At 48.5% G+C, this 12114-nt stretch overlaps 1 protein-coding gene across 1 annotated transcript in view; it reads right to left on the minus strand.

The window, feature by feature from the left end:
- Positions 1-1626: 1626 nt before the first annotated feature.
- Positions 1627-12114, minus strand: part of LOC121603644 (protein slit) — a 100788-nt gene continuing 90300 nt past the window's right edge. Inside the window, 15 exon segments of the mRNA XM_041932689.1 lie at positions 1627-4887; positions 4975-5063; positions 5161-5303; positions 5791-5962; positions 6035-7553; positions 7657-7800; positions 7887-7958; positions 8036-8404; positions 8509-8580; positions 8676-8894; positions 8997-9150; positions 9250-9407; positions 9516-9731; positions 9984-10127; positions 10212-10353. Coding sequence (XP_041788623.1) covers positions 2784-4887; positions 4975-5063; positions 5161-5303; positions 5791-5962; positions 6035-7553; positions 7657-7800; positions 7887-7958; positions 8036-8404; positions 8509-8580; positions 8676-8894; positions 8997-9150; positions 9250-9407; positions 9516-9731; positions 9984-10127; positions 10212-10353 — 5717 coding nt within the window. The 3' untranslated portion in view covers positions 1627-2783.

Consider the following 12114-nt stretch of genomic DNA (forward strand, 5'->3'; position numbering starts at 1 on the left):
TAGAAAGATAAAAACAATAATATAATGCTTACATACTGAAGGTTTAAATCATCACACATATTACAGCTATTTTGCGGTTTTGTTTGTTTGTTTGTTTGCAAAGTGAGGAAATGATAAATGCATCGCGAAATCGGACAATAAAAGCACGAAACGAACGATATTATAATACCGATGGACACTAGCGAGAAAAAGAGAGAGAGAGAAAGAGAGGGAGAAAGAGAGTGCATACACATGGTGAGTACAACAGGATAGATAGAGATTATATACGTTGAATCGTGGACAATAATAAACATAAAAAAGGGCCTGAATTGGCACTAGAGTGCTCCTGCTGGTTGGAGGTTTGAAAGCATCAGCCAGTTCTTATGTTGTACTTCAAAGAAGGTTGAGCTTTTCTATAACTGTATCTAAATACCTTGACATGTGTTTTTGAAGAAACAAAATGCTTTGATAGTGCATAGTGTCAATGAAAAAAGAGAGTACTACTGAGAGGAAACTCGTTGAAGAAAAGGACATCTACAAACAAAAGGGGCACACTACAAATGGGAAAGAAATGGAGACCATATAATTGATCGATTAATAAATAATGCTTTGCTAAAACAAAATGCTTTGCTAAAACATCAACAGATAAGTAATGCTTTAGCTACTACAAATCTGCTTACACATTTGCTTCGTTACACTGTGTTTGGTTATTCGAGGGTTGCATCAATCCTTTAAATGATTTTTCGTTTTACAAAAGAACAGAGCAAAACTTATCGCGCATCGCTTAACTTCTGTTGTTTGCACATGCTTTTTTCTGTTGTTGTTGCTGTATTTTTGGTGTACACATACACATACACACGTTTAGCCTGTTGTTTGCGTTTGTTGTTCTATTCTAGTTTAGAGTGAAATATTGGCCGGTCCTGGTTGAGTTTGTTAGAAAAAATGTTAGCTTACTTTCGTTATCAGATAATGTTTCAGCAGCAAATTGCAATGTTAAATTCTTTTGCCCAGTTGCATTCTTTTCTTTTTTCAATTGTCTCTACCATGTTTTCATACGCTTATGCGTGCTGGCCGCAAGATATTCTGCCAAACGGATTTGTCCAGTTGGATTTGTTTTGTTTCATTTTGTTTTTGTTTTTCATACTAAAAAGGCATTTTCAACTTCGCTTCTTCGTCTCTTCACTTTCAAACATTCTTCGTTCCATTATGCTTATTGGTAGCTGTTGCAATAGCCGTTAGTTGAGAGTTTTGTGATTTTGAAATCATCATTTTGCAGTTTCCACACAGTCACACACACACACACATTGTTTCCTATAATTAAACTTATACACTTTAACAATGCACTCGACAATGCATCCAGCCCCAAGTGCATTAGGCGAAATGTTTGAGTGATTTCACAAGCAAAACGTGGCTTACCACGCTTGCACTGCCCCTCTTGGCTTGGATTGCAATTCTTTTGTCATGCTGTTTGAACGTGTCTCTTCTCTTCCTTTCCCTTTGCAAACGATTCATGTGTTTTCGACACTTTTTTTAGCGTAGAGGAAAATCGTTTTCTTTTATCATTGGTCGTATTATTTATTTTTGAAAATGTTTGTTTTTTAATTGCGCGACTACCCATTTGTTTGTTTGTTTGTTTGTTTGTTTCATTTCCTTTCGTTTTTTACGCTTTTCTTGGTTCGTTTTTGTTTTAGTTTCCTTCTTTTGCGAACCCTTTTGCTTGTTTGCGGGAAGGAGAGAAGACGCTTGATTGCATTATATTTTCCTTAACTAGTCAGCCTAGTGATCTGAACGATCAGAATGAATAATGTGTAATGTTAGCTTTGCACTGTGTTGCATTGATTGATGTGTATGTCTGTGTGTGTGTGTTTAACCTTTCTTTTTACAATGGCCATCCGTTCGATTGCTCCTTTCATTAAAGGCCTTAACTCGATTTGCATTTTCACGATAGGATACAGAGTTTGAACAGATTCGCTACCAACGACACTCTTCAATACAAAAATGCGTACTATACTCTAGGCTCACAAAACATATGTTACAGTTTATATATGGCGTCGCTTTACACTGGCTGCTGCGGGCGTAGAAAGAAAACCACAGAAGAGAGAGAAGGGCCCCTGTCCCCGCGTATATCCTTTGCTATCATCCTTTCGGTTCGTCGTTTGTTCTCGATCTAGTTTTAACACCGATACACGTACATGAGACATCATTGACGGCGAAGACAACACATACAGGTGGTTAATTCTGTTGGCTACTAGTTTTGCTGAGAACCATTTAGCAGTAAGGACAAAAGGGGTCAGACACAGGGACAGTTTGCTTTCAGTTTCACATTCAAAGACACATCGAAGGATACTCTTACATTCTCTCTCTCTCTACATGGGATTATACTCACGCGTCCACAGCGCGAGTCACTGTGTCGCGTCGCTGCTAACAGTAGTTTCAAATCCTAAGCTCGTAGTAGTTCGTAGGAAACTATGTTGAATGGCGTTCTTAGAAACGATATTTCCAATCGGAGAAACATAGATATGGGTTGGTGTGTGTTTGCAAGCATAATATTGTAAAAAAAAACTAGATGAACCCGAGACCGATGAGCAGTCCCAGGAACTTTCAGAAATCGTCTTTCGTTAAATACGCCATTACTAACAACGCCTTAGCGAGCGGCAAAACGGCAGTAGAGCGTGGTATTCGACCGATCAGAAACGGACACAGAGCTACACCGGTTATCGTTGCACCAGCTTCCGATACAGCCGGTAGTAGTAGTTCTGATAGTTCTGATGCTCCAACGGCACCGATCGAATACCGCACAAATCCTACCAGTACAGCACCCGGATGTGGTCGACGACGCGCGACTTGAAGTACGTGCCGACGATGCCGAAGAAGGTCGCCAGCACGGCGCAGGCCACGAGCGCCTGCATCGCACAGTGGACCGCCGGCTGGCCCGGTGCCACGTTGTACTGATGCCGGTGGCGCCGGTGCAGATCGCCATGGTGCGGCCGGATGTACTTCTCGTCGATCTCGTGCTCGAACGCGGGTATGATCGCCAGGTTGATCACCTCCGGCAGCGAGTTGTCGTCCCCGTCACCGATGAACGTGTCCTCCTCGCTTTCCTCCTTGATGATGCGCGGTGGCAGGGCGGGTGTCGTACGCCGGTTGATGTAGAACCGCGACCGGCTGAACCCGTTCACGCTGTACCCGGCCCGCCGGTGCTGATCGTCATCCGTCGATGGTCGACCGTGGTGCTGGTGATGGTCCGAGTGGGTGGCCGTCCCGTTCGCCAGGCCCTGCTGCAGGTTGTGCAGCAGCGAGGACAGCAGATTGTTGTTGGTGCCGATGCGCATCTTGTTCGTGGATGTTTCGCTATTTGGTATTTTGATCGTGTTCGTTTCCATGTACTGGTTCTTGCGAATGCCCAGCACCTCCGAGAGCGGGCGATTGATGAGCAGCGAGTTTTCCTGCCGCTCGTACGGTTGGTACGCACCGGGTGTGGTCGGCATCGGTGTACCTTCCACCCTGCCGCCTGGGATGTGGTGGGGGCCGACGGTTGAGGAGATGCCGGCCGGAGCGACGTGGTGTACGTTGCCCGCGCTCTTTCGGGGCATTGGCGTAGTAGTGGTGACCCAGGGGTACGCGGCTGCCGTCGGTGCCGGATCGAAGCGACTCGACCCACCGCTGGCCGCACTGTTTTCCCGCGAGTCATCGCCCGTTTCCGGTGGATGCGAATCGACGATCACATTGTTGACGTTTCTATTAAAACTATCATAACTATTACCGTAATTATTATGACTATTATAAATATTATTATTGGTAATATTTTTAATACTGCTGTTAGTGTTGCCTGGGATGCCCGCCCCGCTAGCGGGCGAGCTGTTGCCGGCGGCCGCCGCCCCGCCATTACTATTGTTATTATTATTATTGTCGATCAACTGTAGTATGTCCTTGGCCGTGATCGGCTCGTACTTGTTCCGGAACGTGTCCCCGTTGTCGGACGCTCCCCGGTACAGCAACGCGACCTTACCGTCGGCCGTGATGACCGGCGTGATCTTGTTTTGTCGCTGCTCGCCACCTGTCCCGCTCGGCCCCGCACCAGCACTGCCGCCCTCGGACGCCCCCTTCCTGGACGCGTTGTCCTCGGTTGCCTTGGGCTCCACCTTGTACACGATGCCCACCTTCCCGTTGGGCGTGGAGATGATTTTGATGGAATCATTCTTGCGCAGCTTCCGGCTGCTGCTGATACCGGACAGTGTGTCCGCATCGTCGCCATCGGTAAAGTCGTCGAACTTCGACTTGAACCGATGGGGTGCCGATTTGCTCTTGATGTTACTCAGATAGTCCTGCATCACACTGTCGGTTCCTCCGCTCGGCGTGGACCCGTCGGGAGCACCAGCGGCGGACGGCTGTTTCGCCTGCTTTCTCCGCTGCTGCTCCTCCTCATCATCTTCGGCACTGTAATCGTCGTAGTAGTCGTCATCGTCATCATCGACGAATCCGGCCTTCCGACGGCTTTCCTCCAATCGCTGCTTGTGCCGACGTATGACCTCCTCCAGATCGTAGTCTTCGTCGTCGAACAGATCGTCCTCCTCGGTGGCCTCCTCGAGCTCATCCTCACTGAACAGAGGCTTCTCCTTCAGCTCCTCCAGCTGGTGCATCACGCGATGGAAGTCGTCGCCGACCGCTGTGCCGGCAGCAGCGGCGGAACCACCGGCCAGCGTTTCGGCCGCGTGTGGCTCGACCGGCACCACGGCCAGTGTTGCCGCGGCCGGTGCATCGTTCTGCATCATTTCGTCGTCGTCGTAGTCGACCTCAAAGTTTATCCACTTATCGCTAGAGCTGCTATGTGTAGTAGTATTTAAATTAGCTTCACTTAAACTAGATACATGTAATCCTAGGGTGCCATTCGATTGGCCGCTGTGGTGCCTAATGCCACTGTCGGGTGATGTTGCTACATGCTGCACAGATATTATTGATGGTATTGGTGGTGGTTCATGGGTAGTCGCGTCTTGCAGTCAGTAGCATTTCTTCGTACAGTGGCACTTTCGCACAATATCCAGCTGCTTCACGTATTTGGTGTTGTTGCTGCACACCATGCGTACCTGTGGGGAAGGGGAGAATGCGCAAACGGTCAGTAGGGTGGCAAATTGTTTTCCCTCTCCCCCCTCACCCCTCCTGGGGAAACAGTGCCATGCTTACCTTTCTTCGGCGTACGACTTTGGCAGCGCAGCACTGATTGCCGCAACCTCCAACGCACTTGGCGTACTTGAGCGGCTGCCTCGAGCGGCAATCGTTTTCTGTGTAGTACTCTCGCACCTGCTCCTTGCGGCAAGTTGAGGCTGCTGTTGAGGTGTGACAGATTGTATAGACATTTAAATAAAATTCATAATTAAAAGTGTTTGTAAGCGAAGCTAAAGCTACATGCATGCTTTTTATCGAAAACCTACTCTTCCGTTGAATCGGAATTTTGAATCATTTTCAAACTAATTTGTGTGAATTCTGTTGTCTCTCATGCATTTCTGTTGCACAAAATCAAAGCTTTCATACAAAACCAAATTTGTTTACAGCGAAAGCCAATGTAATTAAAGCAGAAAATATTGAAATAAAGTTTGTTTTCTGGTTAACGATTAGTTTGCACGAATATTAGCAAGTGTATGATGAACGCGGCAGCAAAAATATTGCAAAACGAAACGAATTTGTCATGGCTTTCAAGAAGCGAAAAAGACGAAACAAAATTAGTGTTTAATCCAATTAGTTAGCAGACGAATACGTGTGTGTGTGTGTGTAAGGAAAAATGGATTGATTTCAAAAAAAGTGTTTGCTATATACCGGAAGAGGAAGTTTTGAACGGGTCCTCGTCGATCACTAGCGATACCGATCCCTCACCTTGGTCGCAGTATTTGCCCTTGGTGCCCTTCTTACATTTGCACGTGTAGCCACCCTTACCGTTGGGCACACACTTTCCGCCCCGTTTGCATTGATGGTTTTCGCAAGGATTCACCTGGAATGGAAAGTACATTGACGCATTAGCTAGACGAACGCTGCTCTGCGTGTGCGTATCTCCGCAGCATACCTCCTTAAGGATGACTGGCGTTTCCTGCATAAACTCGTCGTCCATTTCGCCCTCGCTGTCCGGGTCGAGCAGCGCACAGCCCGGCGTAATCTTCTGCTGCCGGGCGGCATTGAGAAAATCAACCTGCTTGTGGTTGATCCACACTTCCTTCATGCAGCCCTTGAAGCTGGTCAGGTTGCGGAGGTGCCACTGTTTGTACGCTTGCTGGCCTGGCTCCGCCGGCAACCCTCCGAGGTACATCGGGCTCGACAGCTTCAGGTAGTCCTTCGAGCCTTCGTTGATGATGGAGCGAGCCAGGCCGCGGTCCACTCGCAGTGTAAAGTTTTTCTTGATCGCCAGCAGCTCCACCAGGTGGTACTTGCCGTCGGCCACCATTTCGAAGCTGTACATCGTCGACACGGGATCGTTCCCGACGTCGTAGCTCACCCGGATCCGGCCGTTAAACAGCTCCACCGCCAGATGCTCGTTGTGCCCGTCGTACATCAGCACACCATTCTGCTGCGTGCTGCTAAACACGATCGTCACGTTCGCTTCCGGCTTGGTGCGCAGCGGTTCCAGCTCGACGAACGAGTTGTTATGCAGGAAGGTGAGGCTGGTCAGATACTCGCAGCGCTTGCCGGAATAGCCCGGGGCACACTTGCAGATGTAGTCCGCGCTCGATGGGTTGGGCTGGAAGCACACGCCAAACTTGCACTCGTGCTGCTGGCAGGGCGACGTCTGCGGATACATCATCGCCACCATGGGGGCGCCCTCGCAGAACTTGCCCGTAAACTCGTGCGGACACTTGCACGTGTAGTCGTTAATGCCGTCCACGCAGGTGCCACCGTTCTGGCACATGTGATTGACACAGTCGTCAATGTTGTCGGTACAGTTGAGCCCCCGGTAGCCGGGCAAACAGTCGCAGCTGTAGTGCGTCGTGTGGTCGACACACTTTGCCCCGTTCTGGCACGGATTGAAGTCCTTGCCGCAGAACTCAATCTTGCTCTCGCAGTACTCGCCGGTGAAGCTGGCCGCACAGGAGCAGCTGTACGAGTTCACCCCGTCCACGCAGGTCCCATTGTTCTGGCACTTGTGCTCCACGCAGTCGTCTATGTTGACCTCGCACCGCGAACCGGTATACCCCTGCAGGCAATGGCAGCTGAAGCGTCCCTCCTCGAGCACCGTGCAGGTACCGTTGTTGCGGCACGGATTGCCATAGCACGCGTCAATCATAAACTCGCAGTGCGTCCCGTGGTAGCCGGGCTTGCACTTGCACTCGTACTGCCGCTCCGGCAGCGCACTGCACGTCGCCTCGTTCTTGCACGGGAACGTGTAGCAAGCGTCGCACTTGGACAGTATTTCGTTGCTTACCTTGCCGGAGCAAACGAACTGGGCGGCCGGTGTCGATAGGATTAGCTTATCCTTCATCGGTTCCGGCTCGGCACAGCGCGCAATGCCCGGCTCCACGTAGTCCCGCTTAACCCACTCGGACAGCCAGCGAAGGGAGCAGTCACAGTACAGCGGATTGCTGCCAAGGGCACTGTGTGTGTGTGTGTGTTTGGGTGGGGAGGAAAATAAACGTAAAGGGATATGATTATCAATTTGCCTTCCGGGCGTCCTGACACTCGGTACCGAATACATACATGTGCGTAATTGATTGCAAATCATTGAAGGTACCCTCCGGAATCATCGAAATTTTGTTCCCGTGCAGCGAAAGCACCTTCAGGTTGGTCAGCCCGGCAAGAGCGTACTTCTGAACGCACTGCAGATTGTTGTAGCTTATGATGCTGAAAAACCGACGCAAAATCGAATTGAAATTGTGCTGAATAAACGAGTGACTGCCCTTTTTAAGGTGGATTCTAGCTAAACTTACAGTGTCGAGAGTTTGCTTAGATTTGCAAAGGTGTGGTTGGACAGTATTCCGATCTGGTTGTTGCTCAAATCCCTGTAGGGGGGAAGATAAAAGATTGCACATTAACACTCGCCTGTTCTTTTCAACATCGTTGCAGTTGCGTATCTTACAATCTGGTAAGTGCTTTCAGGTGGCTGATGCGATTGGAATGTATCATCGAGATTTCGTTCGACTCGAGGTACAGCTCCGTCGTTTCCGCCGGGATGGATTTGGGGATTTCCTTCAGCTTGTTGCGGGAGCAACGCACCACCGTGCCGGTGCAGGTGCAGGACGGTGGGCAGTAGCCCTCGCCGAGACAGCCCTGATCCATGTCGGAGGTGCACTTAAAGTCAAAGTGTGGCAAATCCTTGATCGGCACGTCGCGCACCTTCGACGGGGAAGTGCAACGGGCCGGCGGCCCATTCAGCTGCTTCTTGCGCAGCCAGTCCGAGAACCAGGCAAGATGGCAGTTGCACCGGAACGGATTCGAGGCAAGATTTCTGGGAAGGAACGAAGAAACATGTTTAAAAAAAAACCCCGTACCACCGGAGCAATGTGCTTGGCTCGTGTAATCCTTCGAGTGCAGATTACCGAAGGCACTTACAGCTGTGTCAGAGACGTCAGGTAGTCAAACGAACCGGGCATAACGCAGGTAATGATGTTATCGTAAAGTGATCTATGAAAGAAAAAAAAAAACACAAACACCGATAAGAAAACGCATGTCAGCAAGCGGTTTCGACCATTTTTCAACGGAAAAATGCTTCCCCTTACAGTGTCTTGAGCTGATGAAGCCCCAGGAACATCTTGTTGTGCACTTCGGCGATTTTGTTTTCACTCAAAAACAGCTCCTGTATCCGGGTGGCACCCTCGAACGCGTTCGGTTCGATGCCGGATATCTGATTTCGGCGCAAATCCAGCTTTGCCAGATTTGGCAGCCGACCGAACAGTCCGTCCGACTTGATGCGATTAAGCTCGTTATCGTTGAGCAGGCTGGTGAGGAAAGGTTGGTGAAGAAAGGTTAGCGAAAATCTCCAGCTCCGGCGAAGCATCACTCCACCCCAACAAGTATGCCGTGCAAGCGCAGCCACTTACAGTTCCGTGGTGTAGAGCGGAATGTCACGCGGGATTTCTTTCAACCCTCGCCCGGAACAGTCAACCGTCGTCCGATCGCAATGACAGGCGGCCGGGCACTCCTGGTCCATGCGGCATTCGCCCGAGTACTTGATCTTGCTGTAATCATCCGTGCCTGGGTGTGCGAAAACAGCGAAGTAAAAAAAAGGCGTTATAAACCGCTTTTGAAGAGCAAGGATTAGCGGCGTGCGGAATCAGCACCGCAAAAGCTTACATTTAAACTTTTCATCCTTCAAAGCTTCAATCCGGCGGCGCTGCATACGCTTCGGTGCGTCGCACTTGGCCCCGCTGGTTTCGATCGGATTCTGGTGTAGATAATCGCCCAGCCAGCGAAGATTGCAATCACAAATGAAGGGATTGCGTGCCAAATGTCTGCAAGAAAGAACCGACAAAGCCGCAGGTTAGGAGGAACACGTTTTGGTGACGCACGGATCGCAGAGGACGGTGTGCCGCCCGTTCGCACCGAATGGCGATACTTACAGCGTTTGGATGCTTCGCAGCGAGTCGAACGTTCCGTTGGCCAGCGACTGGATGTTGTTATCGTACAGTGACAAAAGGCTGAGATTATGCAGATCCTTGAAAGCGTCTCTTCGCACGCAACTGATTTCGTTCGCGTTCAGCAGTAGCAGCTGGAGTGAGGTTAATCCTTTGAAAACGCTCGCCGGTAAATCCTTAATTTTATTACCATACAGAACGCTGCAAATGGTCACCAATCCATGCAAAAGAAGACGTTAGTCAGGGGAGGGCGAATGAGCTCGAGATAGCGGTGTTTGGAGCGGTTGATTCCACGGCTGAGAGCTTTTTATAGACATAGCAAAGAGGATGAGAGCGGCGACTCTGTTTACTTATGATAAGAATTTGACGTCCTACTCGTGTTGCTCAGATTTTTGGGGTTGTGCTCTCGGAAGTGGGACACCGTTTCCGGATTCCGCTTCTTCGCATACTTACAGCGACGTCAAGGACTTCAGCCCGCTGAAGGCATCGTAGGCGACTCGCGAAATATTGTTATTTGACAAGTCTATCCGCTTAAGGCGCCGGTGGTTAGCGAACGCTTTCGGTGGAATTTCGGTGATGTAGTTCTGCTCGAGCCGGCTGTAAAAATATTTAGATTACATATTATAATGCCCAAAGCGTCCCAGGAGATGGCGACAGTGACATAAAAAAAGAAACACTTACAGCTCTGTTGTGTCCTCCGGTAGCGTGGACGGTACGGTGGTAAGACTTTTCTCCCGACAGTCGACAATTCCGTCGGCACAGCGGCACGGATGGGGACAGAGGCTTCGACCGCCACACTCCATCGGTGCGTTCTCGGTGAGACCTGCGTATTGATAAATTATAAATTGAGCGTGATTTGATTTAATTTTACGTAATGGATTAACTTTTGAAGCTCTCTGATTTAATAACATTTTAAAGTTGTTTGTTCCGCCTCAAGAAGTTTGAGATTGTTGCAATTAAACCTCGATTTAAACATGGTTCAGTTCATTGTAGCAGTTCATGAAGGTACTCTAATGTTAACAACACAACATATTGCTGATATTGATTTAATTCAGCTCCTCTCCATTGTAAATTGTGCAAAATTTCCATAAATAAACACTCATACAAAAACGTTTATGTTTGATTTCATTTAACACGTAATAGCCTTTTTTACACACGCCTGGACGTTGGTATTGGCTCACTAGAGCGTGAATACGTGTTTTGCAGTGTGAAGTAAGCAATTGCGTAAAAAGGATAATAATGACCAATTATGTCCCCGTCGTCATGTGGTGTAATCGAGTTTTATGGAGTGATGTGTGACTATTAGCAAACCTCTAATGCTTTCTCAACGAGCCTCTACTTCGTATCGAATTAGGTTGTGCATTATTTTAATGGTACTGAGAGTTGAAAAAAAGGACACACAATAATGCACGAGTTGTAATCGATTGCCTCGCGTCTAGACACGCCGGCAGACTGTGTCGGAAAAGTTCGGTTTGGGCCGGTTCGGTTGGACGATTATTTTTCCACTAATTTGATTTCATTGATCCAAAGGCGTGAACGTGTGTGTGTGAGTGTGGGCCAATTCTAGCCCATGACGTGCTTTTCATCTCTGTCACACTGCACTGCGTGGAGTGTGAAAATTGCAAACCAAAACCCCCCAAACGAGAATGCGTTATCCGTTGCCCTTTCCAGAGCAGAACACACACACACACACACACACACACACACACACGGAGGTGGCATAAATTAACATTTACATATTCATGAGTGTCACGTACGGAGGAAGTGTTTGCTAGCTGTGCAAAATCGGTTCGCGAAAGTGTGAACACAGTGTGGTCCTCGGGGTATGTTGTTGCGTTCTATGCAGGCCGTGATGTTGTGTCCAGCGTCCAGATTGCTTCTGGTTTTCGCGGTCCTTACCCACCGACCCAAACCATTTGGGCTGTGTGATGATGTGGATGGTAGGTACAGGTGATGAGTATGAGGTTTATGAGTTTATTCCCCTACAGTAAGAGGAGCTACACGCGGAAATGCAGCGGTCGTAGCGCAGGTGCGCAACGTTTAATAGACCCATTTGCAGTAAAATTTGCCTTTCCTGAACCACTCAATCGTGCGGCACACGTATAGCGTTGAGATGCGGTTCAACCAAATCCTCAATTTGACCTGCTTTTGAATGCGTACCATTTCAAATGATGCATCCACAAAAGCTGATAGCTCGTGGTTGAACCGTGGTGGATTTGATTGGTTTAAATCTACTGCAGGACTTTTATTTTTCCATTTTGTATTGTTTCCATCATCCGAAAGCTGACGTTTTTATCCACCACGTGGTACAGGGCAGAGATTATTTTTGAATGCAATTTGCATCAGTGAGTGAGTGTGTGGAAAAAGTGAGGAAAAAAAGCATTTTCCACCATGATGTCGTTGTTGGCAACTTCATTAGAATGCTGGGGAAAATAAATTAGTGTCGTATCACGTTTGATATGGTTTCGCCAAGCCAAGTGTCGGACGACGTGTTTGAACGTAAAAGCTCGTTGCAGTGTGGTTCCGTAATAATAATAATGAACACGAAGAAAACGCAACACAATTTGCGTGTGCTGCATAATAA

This window comes from Anopheles merus, chromosome 2R (assembly GCF_017562075.2).
Source record: "Anopheles merus strain MAF chromosome 2R, AmerM5.1, whole genome shotgun sequence".
In the NCBI taxonomy this organism is placed as follows: Eukaryota; Metazoa; Arthropoda; class Insecta; order Diptera; family Culicidae; genus Anopheles; species Anopheles merus.